At 42.3% G+C, this 21744-nt stretch overlaps 1 protein-coding gene and 1 pseudogene across 1 annotated transcript; one reads left to right on the forward strand and one right to left on the reverse strand.

Moving 5' to 3' along the window:
* The first annotated feature begins 2725 nt into the window (after positions 1-2725).
* LOC133925568 (eukaryotic translation initiation factor 4G-like) lies at positions 2726-10776 on the forward strand. Its single transcript, XM_062371449.1, has 9 exons — positions 2726-3210; positions 3303-3436; positions 3768-3893; positions 4015-4079; positions 4170-4244; positions 4656-4844; positions 4922-9318; positions 9992-10186; positions 10278-10776. The coding sequence occupies exons 1-9, from the start codon at positions 3050-3052 to the stop codon at positions 10591-10593; spliced, it is 5658 nt and encodes a 1885-aa protein (XP_062227433.1). The 5' UTR covers positions 2726-3049; the 3' UTR covers positions 10594-10776.
* Positions 10777-12118: 1342 nt separating this feature from the next.
* On the reverse strand, positions 12119-20762 carry LOC133925570 (casein kinase II subunit beta-1-like; annotated as a pseudogene).
* Positions 20763-21744: the final 982 nt, after the last annotated feature.

Consider the following 21744-nt stretch of genomic DNA (forward strand, 5'->3'; position numbering starts at 1 on the left):
GGAGTAGCATCACTAGAAGGCCAAGACCCGCATCAAAAAAAGGCCTCAAACACCACGATCTCCTGGCCCAGAGGCTCTGGAACCACTTCACCCCGTGGGGCTTGGGCGGTGGATCTAGAGGGGATCTTCCCCTCCGCGACCTTCTCGTCGAGCTCGATCTCGGTGATGACGGATTCCCCCAGCACGATGGTCTGCTGAGGATGCTTCCAGCTGGCTCAACGGAGATCCACGCCCAGCGGCGGCCCGTGTAGTGACGGAGGAATCGATGCCGCCTGAATGACCGCCGCCCCATGCACATCAACGGCCTCGCCCAATGACATGTCGGCCCCACCTTGAGCACCTGAACTAGCCATGAGGGCCCCTGTGAGGCAGCAAGAAGCATTGGACGATGGTGGAAGATGGGAGTGTTGTGGTTGGCAGAGCGGGCGAACTGAAGCAGATGCAGATGGGAGCAAAGGTGCAGAGAAAGGTCGTCGCTTGGCCGAGACCCTCTCCTTATAAGGGTAAGGAAGAGGTTATTTCCTCCTAGGGAAACATGCGCGCCCGATCCTATCACCCACGAGGCCACGATCATGGGGGAGCGAAACCCCCCGTCCCACGACCCTCCAATGACAAGACGCCACATGCTCCACTATTGCTTCACAAGGTATAACCACGCCACTAACCGCATGTCACATTTAATACCTCCTCTCACAGGTGTCGTCAGATAATCAGTTCAAATAAATTGGACTAGACTTTCCAAAATAATTCAAGCAATATAAAGGATCATACGCCATCGACTATGGAGCCAGAAATCGATGGAGGTCCTGCTCTGAAAAAAACCATAGGGCCGGTCGCTCCGCTGGCGGCCCTTGTAAGGGGCTACTGTTGGGGTCGTCATTAAGGACCCCCGACTCCCCTAGCCCCGTCAGCCTACGCTTGTGGACCACGGGTCCCCCGAAGTATTTGCGGATCTCCAAGTTCCGAAACTCTCTGGAGTCCCAGCCTCCTGAAGCCCTAGTCCTCCAAAGCCTGGGTAGGCTCCTCGAAGCACGAGGGTTGAGCCATCAAGTCTTGGAGAAAGATCAGTCATAGGGGGTCCGCCAACCATCTTCCACCTGAAAAGAAGTAACTGACATTTAATAACGATACAAGTAGAGGCTGTTCTAACATCCCAGCGTAAGTGGGAGCCAGACTAACACCTTGGATAGTGTGGCGCCGTAATAGACGACCGACTGAGTACCACACCCTTAGGGCCACTTGCACCACTATATTGCTATAGTAGATAATATCTTCTGAGGTAAATGCATCATACCTAGACCCATGTTGTGTGATTCAACTGACACTAGATCCCTGTGGTATAGTGATATTTTATATCGCTATCTCTGTAAGGGCATAGTTGTACATTTACACCTGAACGGCACTATAAATACATATATATGGATATCAGATCACACGACGAATCTTTTTTACTATCAACATATTGTTGGTTCTCCTTCCTCTTCACTTATTCTCCAAACTTGAGTCTCATCTCTAGAAGAGACTCTCGTCATACTTTGTTCGTAGAAGACATCTTCTCTTCTCCAACAACATATTTTCTTAATTTGTACTCCCTCCGGTTATAAATACTTATTGCTATTGATTTTTTACTATCTTTGATGTGCAATTTTGATCATTATTATTTTTAGAATATAGTTATAATATCTAATAAAAATATAATATTATAAAAATATTTTAAAGACAAATCTACATATATTATTTTATGTTTCTAAACTAAATATTCTGAAAATTATTAATGGTCAAAGTTTTTAAAGTCTAACTGGATCTTAATCAAAATGATAAGTATTTATGAATGGAGGAAGTAAGAGCATCTCCAACCGAGCCCTTTTCTCACCCCCTATCCTATATTTGAGGAAAAAACGATGAAAAACGGTCTCCAACCGACCCCCTATCCGACCCCCTTTATTTGAGGAACCCTCAAATTTCATCCCTCACCCCCTACATCTAGGGACTCCTCATCCAACCCCTCATTTGGGAGAGAGGGGAGAGAGAGAGGGAGAGAGGGGAGAGAGAGAGAGGGAGAGAGGGGAGAGAGAGGGGAGAGAGTTACCAAATATTAATAAAATAGAGGTGATTCGAATATAGGGGGTCAAATATGAGGGGTCGGTTGGAACGTGTTGAGAAATAGGGGATGAAATCTGGATGAGGAGTCCCTAAATAAGAGGAATAGGGGGTCAAATATGAGTAGTCGGTTGGAGATGCTCTAATAAACTTTTCCCATAAAAAATCACTATTGTGATCAAGCGAGTGATATGCTTGATGCAACATTCTCGGTCTTCCACATAATAACATGTGGAATTAGTAAGAATCAGATCTGATATAGTGGTAGCACTTTACTAACAGTAGCAGACGATAGTATCATCCAGAGCGGTTAGCGCTTAAATCCCATCCACTAATCTCCCGTTGCTAATTTTGCACAGGTGGTTAAGCGCCGCCTCCCACCTGTCGCCTCCTGCCATCTCTCCCTCCAAATTTGGCCCGGCCTTCTCGCCTTCGTCCCTCCCCCAGCCCCCGTTCCGCCTCCGCACCGGCACTACCCATAAAACCCAACCGCCGCCGCTTCGCCCTCTCCTGCACGACTCTCTGGGGATTTGGTTTGTTTCATGTTTTTTTATTGTTTTTTTCAATCGTTCCCCTTCGGATTGTCTCGGGTTTTTTATCCCTTTTTTTCGGATTTAATGGGGTTATGTCATCCTTGAACGTGCATGTTTGCCGCATTTTTGGTTGAGTTTACCAGCATTTTACGAGCTCATATTTGATCATGCATCATGGCGTTGATCGTGTCGCCGCGCGATGAACTCCACGAAATGTTTTTCGCTTGTTTTTTTGTTTAATTTTCCGCTGCGATTTCGTTGGAATATGGTCGAGTCGTAGCGAGAAATCTCCGAATTGTTTGGTTACAATCTCTTGTTTGGTTGTAGTTCAACCCTAGCTGGTGATCCGAACTCATTGTGACGAAAGGTTCAAACTTTTTTGGGGGGGCGCAGAGATCGATTCGAAGCTGGGATATATGTACAGGAACCAGTTTAGGTCGGATCGATTGAACGATCACGCCACCGCCGCCCGAAGGCCCGGCCGCGGCAGCGCCGGCGGCACGCACCGTTGCGTCGTCTCCGGCGGCCGCGGGAGCGCGGCTCCGGCCGCGCGGCCGCGATCGCCGCCCTTCCGGAGGTGAGACTCGTCATGTGTTTGTAAGGTCCATGACGAAACCGTGTTAATTAGGGTGTTTATGTGTGGTTTTGGCGTGTCGATTGCATTTGCAGCGGGAGGCCCGGGAGCGTCCAGCAGGAGTACAGGCCGAGGTCACCGGCGGGTGCACTAACCCAGGGGAATGCCACTACTTATGCTCCCTCCGCGAGTGCTGCCGCTGCTGGGCACACGGAGCCAATGAGCCAAGGTGTGAATGCTTGTGCTAAGTGCATTAATTTTGTGATTGTCCCTTTCCTTGTATGTAGTAGATGCATGCATGACGTGCAGAGAAGAGTGTGAACCATGCCATTAAGTAGTGTTGCCACATGGAATTCTGCTAATTACATCTGATCTTTCCTATCTAACCCTTAAGCATGGCATTTTTGCCTTGTGGTAAGTTTCTATTGATGAGATCAGAATGTTTAGAAACAGATATTACAGTTGTCTTGTGGTCAGTTTTAGCAAATATTTGGGCATGGACTCTTTTGCTAAACCTTCCTTTCTTAGTGAAACTGTCTGATGATCTCTCTTTTTTGTAGCGTCTTTCGGGTCACTGGATAATGTGAAACCTTCCAATGTACCCGCTCAGAGTGATGTCCTGAGCTCAGTCTCTGCTGAAGGAACCTGGGTGGCTGATTCCTCGTCCCCAACAGTACCCACAAAAGGTTCTCCTGTTTCTCAAGAATTTTGGACATAACATGAAAGCAGCAACAAGCCCTCTAGTTCCATATATATTGATTATAACGTCAGCTTAGATGACACTTCTTCTGATGATGTTGGCCCCAGGATATTCGTCCACTGCATTTACTCTTCAGTTCGGAACTTTTAGCCCAGGGGTTATTAACAAGCAAGTATGCATATTCAACTATTTTAATTACTGCCTTTTAATTTGCTCCCCAAAGATTTGCAGCGGCTAACGCTTCATCGTGATCTTCTTGCAGTGTACTTCATGCACATCCTCAGTCCCTCCTGATCAGAATGGGAAGAAACATGAAAAGGCTCACTGGTTTGTCATGGTTTGTTCCATTGACTGAATTTATATGGGACACGGCTTTTGTTAAAATATCTAATCATCCTACTCACACATGCTATTCGATCATTCTCTTAAACAAACCAGAATACTTTGGCGTACAATAATGGAGATAGAAGTGTTCCATAAAATAAAACATGAAATTTGCATGCTTCTGTACATCGTACCGTACACGCACTTGTCTAATTATGATTGACTCTTCTGTACATCGTACTGTATACACTTGTATCCTGATGTAAATTATCATACTTTTGTGGATCTGATAACATGTTTGCATCTTTGGATCATCATGCTTCTCTAGTTTGCAAGTGAGTTGTTACAAAGATCACATATTTTGCCTCTCTGTACAACCTTTGTACTTCTATTTTGCACTTACCTATAGATTTGTTAATTTCAGGACCATCATGGATTATCTGACAAGCCTTATACAGTTTCCTCATCTCCTGCCCAAGAGCAGCAAAAGCTAGAAACAACAGATGACTTGGTTATCGGAGGACAAACTGATTTAATTGACAAATGTGAGAATGTGCATGTTCCTGAATTGCACGAGAAGCCAATGCTTAATTCTGTTCCTCCACCTAGCAAAGTTAGTACCTCAGCCTACTCGCTTTCAGTTGCTTTTGCGACCTTTTATAACTTAATTGTACCTCTTATGGTCTATAGGTATGCACGGATTCATGCAAGGTGTTGCCCAGAACTCCGTCTTCCCCAACCCAACAACAGTGCCAAAATCAAGAAGAAAGAAAAGAGACCATCAATGCTAGCCGGTCTGACACTCTATACAAATATCCTGCCACCAAGCCCAAGATAACTGTACAGATTCCAGCTCCGTATACTCCCAACATATCACCGCCGCAATTTATGCTTCCAGTACCTGGGAGACCACTGCCTGTGGCTTTCCAGCAGAAACAACCTCATGTGCCTGTTGAATTCGGGGGCCCAGGTTTGCAAATGCAGCCTATTGGTTCTGTATCCAGCTCCTTGCCTGTGAAAATGGCTGTCCCTGTGGGTAATGCACCTCACATACGACCGCTGTTTGTTCATGGTGCTCAGCCTCGTGCATTGCATCAGCAAACCTTCATTCACCAAGGACAAGGCTTTGGATGTGCTCCTCCAGCTAATTGTCACATTCCTCAGTTTGGCAACATGAGGATTGCACAAGAGTTATCTCAACAACAGCCTAGAAGTGGTGATGAACAGAAGAGAACTATCAAGATAACACATCCAGAGACACACGAAGAGCTGATTCTTGATAGACGTGGTCATTCCTTTATGGGTGTTCCTGCTTCTGGGCAGATGCCTCTGTATAATATAAACGAGCTACCTCAGCCTGTTCAATCATTTTCTCCACTTCAGAAGGTGTATTATCCTAGACCAGGCACGTACAATTCAGCACCTATCTATCTTCCCAACACCACTACAATCCCCCTCTCAAGTAGGCAAACTTGCTCCAAAATGCAGCCCTCAATGCATAGTTTCGATTCCACTAATAGCAACCAGCCAATTACTTCCATCAGACCTCCTATGCCGATCTCTTGGCTTGATGCTAGTTCCAGGCCACCGATTAGTTTGCATACTGCGTCAGAAGTCTCCAGTTTCAAAGGCAGGCTTCCATCATGCTTATCTGCTCCAGTTCAAGTCAAGCTAAAGCCGCCTATTGCTTTCCCTGCTGAAAAGAATGAGGTATCATCTGAAACAAGCATGCCTACTTGTGTGGCAGAAACTCGCACAACATTAAAGTATTGTAGTGAATCTGCCATGTCAAGTCAGCAGAGTGATCGCAAGATTGGACTGCAAATTTCTCCGGAACCTGCAAAATTAGTTTGTGAAGGGAATCTCAAAGTTCCAGTTGCAACTTTTGATATAAGTTGTAATTCGATATCTCAGGCAGTTCCAACCCAGCAGGTACAGACTGGACAAGCTTCAGCAGATCATGTCACATCAATTGAAGGCCCTCAAACTATCCCAACCAGTAACTTATCTTTGCCATCTACTGCAAGCTGTACATCTTCAGTAAAAGGAAAACCAATTGAGATGGAAGAATCACCAGTGATTCCAACAACTTCATCGTCCCATGCAAAATACAAATCATCTCATACTGAGGCTTCTAGCAGAACTGACAGTGTTATTTTGATTGCAACTTCATTATGTTCTAATACTGATGGGACGTCACTGACTAACAGGAATTCTAAATATGATGGCAATAGCATTTTGGGGAAGCCTCCACTGATATATACACAAGAAATGCTGCCACCAAAGTTTGCAGGATCTAGTACATTTACAGAAGGCCTTAGAAAGGCGAAAGTGAATCCAGATCCCTTTCTAGAAAAAGATTCTGAAGTTAATGGTTCAATTCCATTGCAAAACCTGGATTTTATGATAGAAGAACATGTCGCAAATGATAAAGCGATGTGCTCCAAGTCAAAGACAGAACAAGTAGATGCAACCACGCCTGGTGCTGCCTGTGGATTGGAGGATGACACTGATGTTGCCAAATCTGTACGATTTCATTCATGGCACGAATCAGTTGATTTGCTTCCCTCCGTATCCATTGATGATCTCCAAACATCAAATGAAAATAAGCAACCTTCATCAGATGCATACATAGTAACATCTGAATCAGAGAGCAAGCAGAACTACAATACAATAGACTCTGCAAGGGATGTCATAAATGCAACCCTTGTTTCCAATTCAATTAGCTCTCAGAAGAACATGGGACAGGAAAGTATTGATTCAGAGATATCTAACCCTTGCTCCACTGCGGCTGCTTCAATGGTGCAAATAAAAAAGGTTGTTTTGGAATCAGCCAAGGCCAAAAGTACTTATGGACGGAAAAAAAAGCGAAAGGAGATGCTTCCTAAGTCTACCGGACAGAAGTATTCTGATCTTGATAGTGCATCCAGTTCCCTGAATGAGAATGTCGAGAACTTTAATACATCAGAGGACGTCCAGAGTTCCTTGACAACTGACGTAAAGCAGAAGTGTACATTAGATGCTGAACAGGACAGTTCGACTGGTGGGAATGATATCCAGAACAGGACTGACTTGTTCGACTGGGAAGACGTGAATGAAAACTCTACTGAAAAGTTGGAAGTGTTTGGGTCTATGCATTCTGATAGTGGAGCAGAAGTAAACAAAGATGAATTCGTCCACAAAAAGTATTCTCGGGATTTTCTTTTAACATTTGAACAGAGCTGCATCGAACTTCCTGCAGGTTTCAAGATTGGATTCGATATTTCTGAAGCAGTAATGAGTGTACATGTTGGTGCTCCATTTATTGCCAATAGTGAACTCAATCCAAACCATGAAAGGATAAAGGATCGAGTTTCAGCAACTTCTCGAGTTAACCGTCATATGGCTGGCAAGTTTGATGATGATAAGTGGAGAAAACAGTTCCCTTCTCCTGTTTCTGGACGCGATTCACTTGTTGACAATGCTCATCGACCTTCCTCTTCGAGTTGGGATGCACTACAGCGTGCTGGGCACAGATCAACGAGAAGTCTTTTGCAGAACCAGCCATTCAGCCAATATAGTGGTGAGATGCTCTCCAGAGCTATGAAAGTAGTAACTCAGCGCAGCATGTCACGTGGTTCTGTTGATGAGAGGTGGCAACATAGAACTAATGTTCAGGGTATTTCATCACCTTCTCATGTATCGATGCCACTTATGCACAAAGCTGAGAAAAAATATGAAATTGGTAAGGTGTCTGATGAGGAAGAGGCAAAACAAAGGCAGCTGAAAGCTATTCTGAATAAGTTAACCCCCCAAAATTTTGACAAACTTTTTGCACAGGTGAAGGAATTGAATATTGATAACGTAGTCACACTTACTGGTGTCATTTCTCAGATATTTGACAAAGCCTTGATGGAACCCACTTTTTGTGAGATGTATGCAAGTTTCTGTTCCCGATTGGCTGGTGACCTTCCAAATTTTGTCGAGGATGATGAGAAAATCACCTTCAAACGACTGCTTTTAAATAAATGCCAAGAAGAATTTGAAAGAGGGGAGAGAGAGCAAGCTGAAGCAGACAAAGTTGATGAAGAGGGTGGAACAAAACAATCTGAAGATGAGAGAGAAGAGAAACGGATTCGAGCACGGAGACGCATGCTAGGAAATATTCGATTAATTGGGGAATTGTACAAAAAGAAAATGTTGACTGAGAGAATAATGCATGAATGCATAAATAAACTTCTAGGTGAGTATCAAAACCCAGACGAGGAAGATCTAGAGGCTCTGTGCAAATTGATGAGCACAATAGGTGAGATGATCGATCATCCCAGGTCAAAGGTGCATATGGATTTTTATTTTGACCTTATTCAGAAACTGTCAGAAAATTCAACGTTATCATCCCGTATAAGATTTATGCTGGAAGATGTCATTGACCTTAGAAAAAACAAGTGGAGGCAGAGAAGGAAAGTTGAAGGGCCAAAAAAGATTGAGGAGGTCCGCAGGGACGCAGCAAAACAGAAGTTGGTCCAATCAACTAGGTTTGGTTCTTCTCCTAACTATAACTCATCTGTTACCTGCATTAACTCTGGGTTAAGACCAGGGCCTCCATCAGATAATAGCATGCGTGGATCTTCTGCGCTGACTTCTCGTGGATCCTCTCAAGTTCGTACTTATGGATCCCAGAATGTTAATCTGGATGCTAGATATCAGCCTTCAAATAGAGCCTCGCCAGTTCCACTTCATCAAAGGCGTGCTGATAAGTCCATTCACCTTGGTCCTCAAGGTAACTTGGGAAGAGGAATGTCGCTTCGTGGGAAACCACCAGTTTTGCCAGAAGTTCCTTTGAACAGTCGTCATGGTCAAACATCACAAAACTCAAGAGAAGGTTCAAGCACTGGAGCAGCTAGTAACCGAACAAACCTCAAAGCCAGTACTGATGCTCCTACAAATCAATCCTGGGGAACGGTAGATCATGATTTACCTTCAGTGTCGACTGTTGACCAAATGTATACATCCTCCATGATCCGCAAGGAGATGTGTGCTGAAGCGCAGACATTCCCTGAAGAGGTTCTTCAGGAAAAATCAATATTAACTATAAAAGAATTTTACAGGCAATCTCCCATCTGTCATACTTATTTTTATATGTTGTAAAATGCTATATTCGTAATCCTTGCTCATTTATTACGAAATATATGCTGATAAGTATCCATCTATTATTAGCACCTTAGCACTTTCGTTTTAAATTATTTCCTGGAAGTTATCAAATTTGGTTAATCAGCTAAATATTTTTTAATCCTCAAAATGAGTTACCATGGCGTTATGACAGTACAGATGAATACCATGTAGCTATTGACATTTTTTAGGAAAAACAATGGGCTTCCATTATATTGTATCCAGAATGTTTTGTTTATATTTTTAGTAAAGATTTTATTTTGCCATCCTTGAAATTAATACTAAGCCCATTGGTAGCAACATCTTTAACTGTGTAAACAATTTCATCTGCTAGTACAATTTTATCACAAAGGAGGGTCTTTTTTCTTAATTTGTTCCATTTGGTGATGGTTTTTCCAGTCATGGGTTGCCATCTTTTATAGCATCTGTTCTTACCATTATTTTTTGTTGTCAGAACAAATTTCCGTGTTCCATAAATCAAAATGTCAATAAATAAAGCGATATGCATGGTACTGCCTACTAACACGTTTGATACCAAACCTACAGCCTCCCATTTAGTTGCAGGTTAGCATTATCTTTGCTTTAAATTAACATAATATTTGGTGCCTCCAGTGCCAAGGACGAGAAGGAGGTCACTCTGTGCATGAAAGAACTGAATGCTCCCAGTTTCTACCCTTCACTTGTGTCACTTTGGATTAACGACTCGTTTGAAAGGAAAGACCTGGAAAGGGAACTCCTGGCCAAACTTTTGGTAGACTTGTGCAAATCTCAAGACAGTTTGCTGAGCCAGATGCAGCTACTCCAGGGGTATGGTCCATTTGCATATGACCACAGCTCTTTCCATAGTTAGTGACTTTGTCAAAGCGACCAGTAACCAACCGTCTGCTTCTTTTGCCAGGTTCCAACATGTTCTATCTACCTTGGAAGATGCTGTGACCGATGCTCCGAAAGCGACCGAGTTCCTGGGGCGGATATTTGCCAAATTCATTCTGGAAGACGTGATCTCGCTGACGGAGATAGGAGGGTTGCTGCAGGAGCGGGACGGCGGAGAAGAGCCGGCAGGGCATCATCATGCCTTGGACGACAACCTTGCGTCTGAGGTTCTGGGGAGCATGCTGGAGTCCATCAGAGTGGAGAGGGGCGACACTGCTGTCGACGAAATCCGCGCGAAATCCAACCTGCAGTATTTCAGACGCCCTGGGGTGTGCATCTGATCAGGACAGGGAGGCAAGGTGCTTAGATTGTTAGTGTTTCTTTTGGTAGGTCGTTGGGAAAATAACCTTAGAAAGGTTAGACGAAATTTTGCGTATCTTTGTTTCCCTTAAGTTTATCACTAGTACTGCAGAAGCACTTGTTAAAGTTTCAGGCATAGGCAAGTCCTTAGGCTGCCTTATAATTCTGCCTCATCTTGGTGTCGTGCCCCGTTGATTTGTGCCGTGCCCGGTGCCATTGGAGCTGATGTTACGTTGCTTTCTTCCTGCATGTCTGATCTCTCCAGCTTGAACTTTGCCGATTTCTCGTGGAAAAAGCCTTGCCGGCACCGGCTTGGTCGCAAAAATATTCTGAGCAAGTGAGCATATCGAGCAAATATGCAACTGATCAAGCTACAAGAGTTCGTCACAGGCTCACAGCAATGGCGGCATACAATGTCACAATCAAATCTCAGAAAGAATCAACATACGGGAGTAAAGAACACTAATTGCATTGGTATCTCAGATTGCTACCGTCATTTTTGAAGTGGTAACTTAGTTATCACAGCAGAGTGACAAATAGGCAACAATGACATCACACAGTTATAGCCCTCTTTAGTAACTGTTAATTTCAAATACAAGATCTTTTTTATAAAAAAATGAATGATTTCCTAGGTTAAACAAACCACAAGCATCAAATCTGAATATCAGGCGAGAGGGAGAAGCGAGAGGAGGTCAACCAGGTGTCAAGTGTATTCCGATGACATGTGAACATTTCAGGAGCCACGGGTAAACCAATTAAAGGAAGCACAGCACCCCTCAGATAGATGAGCAGCTCACAAACTGACATGCAACGCAGATGAATCTTTGCATCTTCAGCCTTGAAATCTGTCATGGCTTATGAATTTTTGAACCCAAACACCCTGGGGACGTATTGCTGTGAAGGCTTCAGGGGCTTTAAGTGCGGGTACGTCATCAGAAAGCGAGGAAATGTTGTTCCAGAGTAAGTTCCGTCAATGTCTACATGACAAGTCAAGGAAAGTGCGCGATGGCCTATGTTCCAAATAGCATGAAACATAAATTCTTAGGACGAGTTACTGGCCCGCCCCTTCGCCGTAAACAATACTTGTTCTACTCTTCGGATATGTGCTCCTCCTTCACTGGATTTGTGTTCTACTCCTATGTACCGTTTGTGTGCTTTGCTCTACTGCATGTACTGCTAGTCTGTTACTACTTCTATGTGGTGTGTACTTTGATGTATGCTACTGCTAGTTTGCTACAATACACTCTTTTAGTTTGCTTTTCTTTTTTCTTTTTTGCACTCGAGGCATCTGCCGAAGGGATTTGGATCTCCTGACTTCACGGTGTGAAGTTAGGGAGTAACAGTAAAATGTGTCTTATACTACAGTGAAAAACAGTATCCTAACTTCAAATATTGTACAAGTTTACTGTTCATCGAAATATTGTTCATGTTTGCTGTTTATAACATTACTGTACCACTAAATCTTGTGCGTCCATTCTCGATCCAACGGCCCACACGAGTTTGAAGTCACGCTACAGTACCCCTGACTTCTAATGGTGTGAAGTCAGGGATCCAAATCCCCGCCGAAGTCACACTCTTGTACTTATCCAACTGCACAAACATCAAATGTTATAATATACAAATTAGTAACGGTACTAATTTATCCATCAGAAAAAAGTTACAAGAACTGTGTGCGCATGCGCCCACACACACAGAGTCACCATATAGCATCTCAAGAATATACCGAACATGAATCAATCCATATAGCATCTCAGCAGCTGATTCAATAAGTTCATTTTGCTCCTGTCAACATATCACCTGTGTATTTGCACAAACCTTACTGTAAAGTGTTCAATCACACAATAATGTAGGTTTTGTGTAAAAGAAACAATAATATCAATTGCAAATATTACTGAGACAATATCTTTCCAATTTCCTAGGTTCCATTTAATTTCTCATTTGATGAGCTTGATTCTAACATTCTTTCTATCATGCAGACATTCAGGATGCTTTAGGTGCTCTTCGGCCACTCCCAATGCTAGTTTTTTAGATATTAATTAGGTGTTCATTTAAGTAAAAAAGATAATGTGGTAAGTGATTTAAAGATGAAAGAGAATGAGCTTATTTTTTTAGGAAGAAACTAGCACTTTGAGTATATGTGATTGTGTGACAATAAATTGCTTTAAAGGGACTTGAAAAACTAGCAAGACATGTATCCATTGAAAACTTGTTTCTTAATAGTAATTTTTTACTCACTATTCTCTTATAATCGTAAGAAATAAAGTATTAGGGATAGTCTTCTGATATTATTATCCCCCCTCCCCCCACACACACAACACTGTACACTTCCCTATATTCTTCTCTACCTCCCTGTCCCTGTCCCTCTCGGTTCTCTGTGTGCAGTAATAACGCTAGATCCATGCGTCATCCTTTTTTTTTTTTTTGCCTTGATAGATCCATGTTTTCCTATTCAGGAATATATTGGAGCTTTCCGTATTCATTTGTCATTCCTGAATGGCAGAAAATATGAGGTGACACATTTGCTGGCTACCTCTCTTGATTGCTGGCCAATCATGATGCATATTAACCGGTGTGGATATTTAAGATGCTTTCCATGTGTCTTAGGTGGTAAATGAAAAGGGAATCAGATTACAGGGAACCAGTGGTGGGATGGATAATTGCATTTTTTGTTTCGTTCACTAAGGTAACGATATCAGAAAGGAGATTCAGTAACCCACGAATATGAATTGTGCGTAGCCTTCCACATCACCACAACAATCGTAGTGTCGCCACCTGCTGTTTGCCAAACACCATGAATGTGAGATGCCCGAGCTATAAATTGCTGGACACCGTGAATCTCGTCACATCATCGCCAGCCGTCGTGGATCACATTTGAACTCTCCATAGCCAGCCGTGCGCCTGCCATCCCCGTCGCCAATGGGACGAACACGATGACAATATTGCACACTGCCACCACTTGGCTTCGTCGCTGACCGCGTGTCCGCCGCAGCAGGCAGCAATGCAAGATCGTGTCGAGGAAGCCAGGATCGAATCGACCAATCATGGAGCGGACTACGGAGGCTGTGTGTGTCGCTTGGGGAGGGGATCGAAGAGGGCTGTTACGCCCGTAAAGCATTCTGATTTTTTTTTGAGGTAGTAAAACATTCCAATTACGCTGCCTATGGAGCGGAATGGGCCATGTACCACGGCGGTATCGCATCCCACGTATTGTGATTACAAGCCAAGTGAATCAAACAAGATTTAACGTAACCAGGTAACGCTGTAATCTGTTTAAGTTACAAACACTCGAATGCCCGTGGCCTCAATTCGCCAACCAAGCATTCAAGCGTTCGGAACCTGATCATGTCGTTTGCAGCAATAGTGGTATGCTTTCAAGAGACCAAGATTCAAGCATGGACCAACATTCTAATCAATGAAACTTTAGACCAAATTTCATTGACAATTATGCTTTTCTTCCTACGAATGGAGCTAGCGGTGGCATTCTTATTGCCACAAATAGGAATCTATTTAGTGTCTCTGGCCAACACTTAACGGAACACAGCATTTTGGTCTCTCTGACATGCTTGCTGACAACGTTTCTTGGTTCTTAACTTCAGTTTATAGACCACAATCAAACCATGAGAAGGTTGAGTTCCTGCATAAATTAAGTGACCTGAAACCGCTTATGCGCCAAGAGTGGCTAATTGTGGGAGATTTCAATATCATTTACTCGGCAGCGGACAAAAACAACCAGAGGTCAACCTACGTCTCATGTGCCTATTCAGGAGCACGATTGACAACCTACAGTTAAAAGACCTGGAACTCAATGGCCGAAGATTCACATGGAGCAACGAACAAGACCAACCGATTATGACCAGGATTGATAGAATCCTATGCACTGTTGGTTGGGACTTACTCTTCCCAGCCACTCATCGGCAAGCTCTCTCCTCCAGTGATTCGGACCATGCACCCATGCTTCTAACGGGGGAGGCGATGGTGCAGCTTCCGACGTCTTTCCTCTTTGAGTCCTTCTGGACCAACATGCCTAGCTTCCTTGAGACAATCCGGGAGGCTTGGGCTTAGCTAGTATATGTGTCCAATGCTATTATGTGGTTTCACGTCAAGCTGAACAGAACGACTAAGGCAATTAAGATTTGGAAAAAAAGCAACATCGGCGACCTCAAGCTTCGCATTTCCATTGCTAGGGAAGTAATCCTTAGACTTGATATCGCTCAGGAATCACGAACACTATCTAACGATGAGCATGACCTTTGGAGTTTCTTAAAGTAGGCTTCCTGGCATCGCGACGCGACACTTGAGAAATGCGGAGCGTGTCAAAACACCAGAATCACATGGCTAAGAAAATCAGACACAAACACTAAGTTTTTTTCACATCAAGACGAACGCAAGGAGAAGAAAGAAGTTCATACAAAGCCTACTTACTGAGACCAGGCTTGCCACAACTCACCAGGAGAAAGAAGTGGAGATTTTTAGTCATTTTGTGAGGCATCTAGGCACTCCGTCCATGCGTCAGTAACGCCTCAATTGGTCAGCTCTTGGATATCAACCAAAGAACCTCTCATGCCTTGAGGAGCAAGAAATTCATGACACAATTATGTCTATTCATCTAGAAAAGGCACCCAGGGCGGATGGATATATTGGCCTATTTTTCAAGCTATGTTGGCAAACCATTAAAGAAGACCTTGTTGACGCTATTAATGATTTCTCATGGCTGCGATTAGATAAGATGCACCTCATAAACAAAGCCAACATCATTCTTTTTCCCAAGAAACCTGATGCTCAATCTATGTTAGACTACATGCCAATTAGTTTGATCTGCAGTCTCTCTAAGATCATCACAAAGCTTTTGGCCAACAGACTGGACCGTTCCTTGATGATCTCATCCCGAAAGGGCAGAGTGCTTTCATCAAGAACCGTAGTATCCATGATAACTTTCTTTACGTCCAGAGTGTAATTCATTGTTTGCACAAAAGCAAGTGTCCTGCTCTTTTCAATAAGTGGACATCTCCAAAGCTTTTAATTCAGTAAGCTGGTCATACCTCTTGGAAGTATTGGAAGCTCTTGGTTTTGGTCAGAAATGGAGAGACTAGGTTTCGGCCATCCTTGCGACATAATCCTCACAAGTCCTTCTAAATGGACTGTCGGGCCCCGCATTCAAGCATGCAAAAGGGCTTCGCCAAGGTGATCCATTATCACCAATGCTTTTCATACTTGCTATCGATCCCTTGCAGAGGATGATCTCTTTGGCTGAGCAACAAGGCATCCTTAAGCCTATCCTCCCTCATTCGGCAAAGTTTAGATGCTCCCTGTATGTCGATGACACATCTTTTTTCGCCAACCCAAATAGAGAAGAGCTTCTAGCTCTACAAGCAGTGCTAAAAACCTTTGGAGACTACTCAGATCTCGTCACAAATCTTTCCAAAACAGAGATTTACAAGATCAGATGTGATGATCTCCCTTTGGATCAAATTCTTGAAGATTTTCCTGGAAAAGTTGGATCCCTACCTTGCAAATACTTGGGCCTTCCCCTACACAACATACGGGTAAGAAGGATTGACATCCAACCGCTCATTGACAAAATTGGCAACAAACTCCCAGGGTAGCAAGGAAACTTCCTTTCTATGGCCGGTAGGGAAACATTTGTTAAATCGGTGTTGTCCTCCACGCCGACCTACCATTTATCTGTCCTTCCACTGCAAAAATGGCTTCTCAGGAAGATTGATAGTTTTCGAAGAAGCTTCCTTTGGAGAGGGGAAGACCCAAACAAAGTCTTTGTGGGACACTACCTTGTCAATTGGCCAACTGTAGCAAAGCCAAAAGTTTTGGGTGGTCTAGGTATCTTAGAACTTCAGCATTTCACGAGAGCTCTCAGACTTCGTTGGTTGTGGTTCCAATGGCAAGGTGATAAGTCATGGAATGGTTTCCCATGCCTTGTGATCAAATAGACATTGATCTCTTCAATGCATCGATGGTGGTGACAATTGGCAATGGGGAGAAAATAGCTTTCTGGCATTCAAGTTGGCTAAATGGGCAGGCTCAAAAAATATTGCGCCTCTCATCTGCGCAATATCACTGAGGAAAAAATTCTCGGTCAAGCATGGGCTTCAAGAACACATGTGGCTTCAGTATATCACCCATATCGAAACCGAGCGGGAAATTCTCTAGCTCTCACACCTATGGAGCTTGCTGAGAAACCAACACCAACAACCAGGAACACAAGATCAAATATCATGGCGCTAGACTAAAAACGGTTTGTACACATCAAAGAGCGCATACATAACTCTGTTTGTAGGGCACATAACCAAATTCAACATGCATTCAGTGTGGAAGGAAAGAATTGAGCCGAAATGTAAGATTTTCTCCTGGTGCTTTTGCAAAATAAGATCCTTACAGCGAACAACCTCGCTAAAAGAGGTTGGCCTTCACAACAAACTTGCCGCTTATGTGATCAAGAGGACCAAATTCCCATACACCTTTGCAAAGACTGTGTTTTTACGCGGCAAGTTTGGACTCAGTTGTCTAAATGGTTGCATCTCCCCAACTTGCCATAGCCATCGTCTTTTTGAACCGCTAAGGCCTGGCAGAACGCAGCTTCACGCCGAGTTGACAATGAGTATCGTAGATCTTTCAATGGTTTGGTGATCGCCTTCTGGTGGGGCATTTGGAATGAACGTAACAGTGGAACCTTCCTGAACAGAGTGGGTGATGTGGTGTAGGTCACTAAGCGGATCAAGCAACAATTTGAACAATTTTATGGCGCTTTTGGGTTGATTACCTATGTTTTTTCTAGTGTTCCTATGGGTGTGTCCCTTATGTTGGTAGTCATGGATTCGTCTTTATTTTGGATGGACTCGGTTGCCCCCCGTGTCAAACTTGGGTTCCTTTGTTTTTTTTCCTGCGTTTATTCCTTCTCTAATAAAATCAACAAATCTCATATCGTCCTTTCAAGAAAAAAAAACACTTGAACCAAATACTATCTTAGTCCCATGCATGCTTTTGTTACTATTATTGTTGTGATTGGGTCTCCTCTAAATATGTGTTACCACATAAGCACCCTACAATTAATGGTACAATTTTATTGTAGAACTAGGGACATATACTATGTATTGTGACTTGCATGTGACACACAATTCCAGGTATCCTTCAAAACAAGCAACCACTCAACTTTATAAATCCTATTGCAACCACTTAGCATGAGTGCTGACCAGGTTTATATGTGCAACTGAATACACCCCAATTGGCCAGCTACAACCCTTGACTGACCAAAGGGCCAGGACAAGGCAACTAGGTTAGTTAATCAGTTATCGAATATTAATTAGAGTGTTCTGTTCTTTACTTTCTTATACTGGGTTGGCAATAATTATAGTGGTTGTAGGTTCATTACAGCTAAGTTTACATGAAATTCATTAGTTCCTATTATTAAACACCTGGGACTAGTATTTGGAATCTGGCATCCTATTAGGAAATTGATAAGATATGTTCCAGCATCGTGCACATCATTTGGAATCTAAAATCGTACAACTTGGGACTAGTAACAGCTGGTGAAAAACACATGATGACTTCCCTAACATGGTTCTCTCTAAACTGAGTTATTAAACAGAGAAAGGGGTGGCATACCATCATACCATGTGAAGATTCGACGTCCAATATCAGATCAAGAGCATAGTTGTAATACAGAACTTGGTTGCTTAGCCCACAGAGGTTGAAATCATCTTGAATGTACCCGTCGTCAACTTCACAGAAAAAATTCATTACCCCTTAAACTACATAACCATGAAATCCACAATGTATCTTCCCCATCAGAACCGCTCACATCTGATTTTTCACTGTCAGTTTCTGATTCTCTTGTAAAGCAATCAACACAAATATTACGATCGACAAAGAAATATCAAGAACAACTTCTAGAACATGAATTGTAACAAACTAACATAAAACAACAACAACAACAACACATTTGTCCCAAAAAATTAAGATAGGCTAGAGATGAAACCCACAATATCCAATTAAAAAGATAATAAGAAAACAATAATGATAATAAATGTACTAGTAATAGTAAAAAAAGTAATAACGATACAAAGAGAATGATGCATAAATTGTGGTTTTGGCATATGGATTACTAACTTCCACGGGCTTCTATCCGTGCATAGTTCTTTAAGATATTCTATTACTTTAAGTCTCTATTTGTAAACTCCTTTCATGTTAGGTTTGATCGACCCATATTTCTCTTCATATTATCAGCACACCTCAGTATCCCACTATGCATAGGTGACTCTGGAGGCCTTCGTTGGATATGTCCAAACCATCTCAACTAATGTTGAAAAAGCTATTCTTCAATTGGTGGTACCCTTATCCTATCACGTATATTATTATTTCAAATTTGATCCTTTCTTGTATAGCCACAAATTGATCGCAACATATGCATCTCTGCTACACTTAACTATTAGACATATTGCCTTTTAGTTGGCTAACATTCAGCACCACATAACATCATGAGTCAAATCGTTGTCCTATAGAACTTATATTTCAGCTTTTGTGGCTTAACCGGGCTTGAAATCGGCTATGTTGGTACAACATAGGTGGAGTTAAACTAACCTAAAACATATACAAAAATGTTGTCGTGTTATGCTTTAGTTAGACATAAGGAATGTATAGGTGGACGAATATCCCCATAGTGGAGAGTGTGAATGCATAAGGCACTGACCAAAGACATGGTTGCAGACTCAGGGTGTTCGATTCAACTAAGAACTAACAACAAATTAAAAATAAATTGTTCTGATAAGGTGACATTTCTTACATAAAGCAGCAGCATAGCTTTCAACTAAAAATGTTAACTATAACTGTTCTCTTTATATAATATTAGGCAATAAATTTTCACTTATCATACAACAAGTTCCCTAGAAAACATGTAAAGCAAGCAAGTAGCCACATCTAGTTTTAGCAGTTTGTGTGAACAAACCAATTTATCATAGATGATGTATATGAGGAATGTAATCAATAGATTAAAATGTACACGAGGAATGTATTCAATAGCTTGAAATGTATACAAGGAACATACAAGGAATGTATTCAATAGCTTGAAATGTATATGAGGAATGTATTCAATAACTTGAGTTCTGGAATTTCTCGAATTTAGCATGTTTAGCTGATTGAGTCAGAGGGGAAAAAATCCATATTGTTTCTACACTATAGGTTGTGTGAGAAAATTTTCATTGTCCTTTTGGTTGAACTAGTCTGTCATGTAGCTCCTACTAATTTTTGTATTGTTTCTACAATGCTTTGGGATCTACATTTGATTGTACGCTTACCGTTTTACTGCTCTAGTACTAACCATAACTACAAGCAAATACTCATAGATAGGTGATCTTGCTGAATGACCCTAATCACCAGAAAAAGTGCCTAAAAACTAAATTGACCTAACAAGCAATGAAAGGCGATGGACAACATGCCACACCATGCATTACATAAGTTGTGTTATGCTACTATCAATCTAAATGTTGGGAATTAGGATGTTTATGTGCCTAGTCACAGTCACGTACTATGACTATCCTGAATTGCAAGTCTCTCTGATGGCACTATTGACCATCTGTTGTACAGAGACCATAAAATAGAAATCTACATCAAACTTTGCATCTTTGAACTTCCTCACGCACATACACAAATGTCACAAAACAATAAAAAAGGTGAAACCAATTTAGCATATATGACTACATAGCATTACACGAAAATACTGAAAAAGGAAAGTACTCCTAAACTGGTAAGAGATGTATGAGTGATCTAGCAGTTGCTCATGACAATGTCCACGTTTCCACTCCCAACTATCTAAGCACACACAGATCTCCCTTCAAAAGGGCTAAAAACACTAAAAGAGCACAAAAAAGTGAATTACAGAATCGACAAAAGCATGGCGAGAGAGGGCACATCGTCGGGCGAGAGAAGGCTCATCGTTGGAGAGTATATTCTTGGAGATGGCGGTGGATCCGCCGCTGGAGCGGGGCACCTCCGACTGCTTCCCCGCGGCGATATAATCTTTCTCAAGGCCTCTGGAGAACCCCCATAGTGTCCACAACGATGACCTATCCATCGGCTCGCCGATCAGCTTTCTCTCGCCGACGCCCCCGGTCGCCGCTGAGACACCTTGGTCTCGGATCATCACTTCCTGATGGACCCCTCCTCGTTGCGTGATCCTACGGCGAGACAGCGGGATGGGGACAGGTGGCAGGGCTAGTGTCTGGAGGGGGCGTGGCTGCGAGGAAGCAGGGAGTATGAGTACGAGGTCTCTGAATGAATTTTGGACTCGTTTGGGGGGATTTTTTGTTTTGGTCTTTTCTAACCATGAGCCTGTTTTCATTGTAATGCGAGGCTATCATGGTTAACCTGAAACAACCATAATTTTATTGTCATTTTGATTTATAAGGGAAATATTTTAATCCCTCAAACTATTTTTTATTCACTTTAACCTCTTCAACATTTTTTCTCTCACTCAACCATCTGAACTACTTAAAATCGGTTACTTCATCATAATGATATATTTTTGTTTCTCCTAACACAATCATTTTTAAGTTGATTTTCTAAAGGATGATGATAGATGATATGATACCTATGTTAAACAATATTTTCATAATTTCTCATTATTATTTGCATGTATTCTTCATATTTCGGGGTCAGCGCTCTGAACCAACACAAATTGCGATGAAAATTCCTAAAATAATTTTATAACATAGGATATTATATCATCTCTCATCCGCAAATTTTTAGCTTAAGACACGACTTGTGTAAGGAGAAAAAAAGATGGATTTCAGGAGAGAAGTGACTTGGTTTAAGTACTCCGGGGAGGTTAAGTGAAACAAAATAAAGTGTGCATGGCTTTGAATGGGCAAAGAAAATAGTTATTAAACTATGGCCCCGAAATACTCTTCTACCCGTCTTATGGTTCTATGAAGCACTGACTTCGAAATAAGATAATTGACTATATATACAGCGAGCATTCTTTGTTATAGATAGGAAAATATATAATATGTTATGTTGGTAAGTCGAGTTGTTATGAGAAACTTTGGTTGAGGTAGTTATGTGGTTGGTGACAGGTGTTTAAATAAAAGTCGGTAAGTTGGTTCTAGCAAGGATTGGGAAAGGAG

The sequence above is a fragment of the Phragmites australis genome, chromosome 7 (genome assembly GCF_958298935.1).
Source record: "Phragmites australis chromosome 7, lpPhrAust1.1, whole genome shotgun sequence".
Lineage (NCBI taxonomy): Eukaryota > Viridiplantae > Streptophyta > Magnoliopsida > Poales > Poaceae > Phragmites > Phragmites australis.

What these genes read in the sequence shown, in the direction of transcription:
- LOC133925568 (XM_062371449.1), top strand. Translation starts at nt 3,050, where the DNA reads ATGTACAGGAACCAGTTTAGGTCGGATCGATTGAACGATCACGCCACC. An exon ending in AGGCTCACTGGTTTGTCATG is followed by an intron (nt 4,245 to 4,655) that starts GTTTGTTCCATT and finishes TGTTAATTTCAG; the next exon opens with GACCATCATGGATTATCTGA. An exon ending in CAGATGCAGCTACTCCAGGG is followed by an intron (nt 10,187 to 10,277) that starts GTATGGTCCATT and finishes TTCTTTTGCCAG; the next exon opens with GTTCCAACATGTTCTATCTA.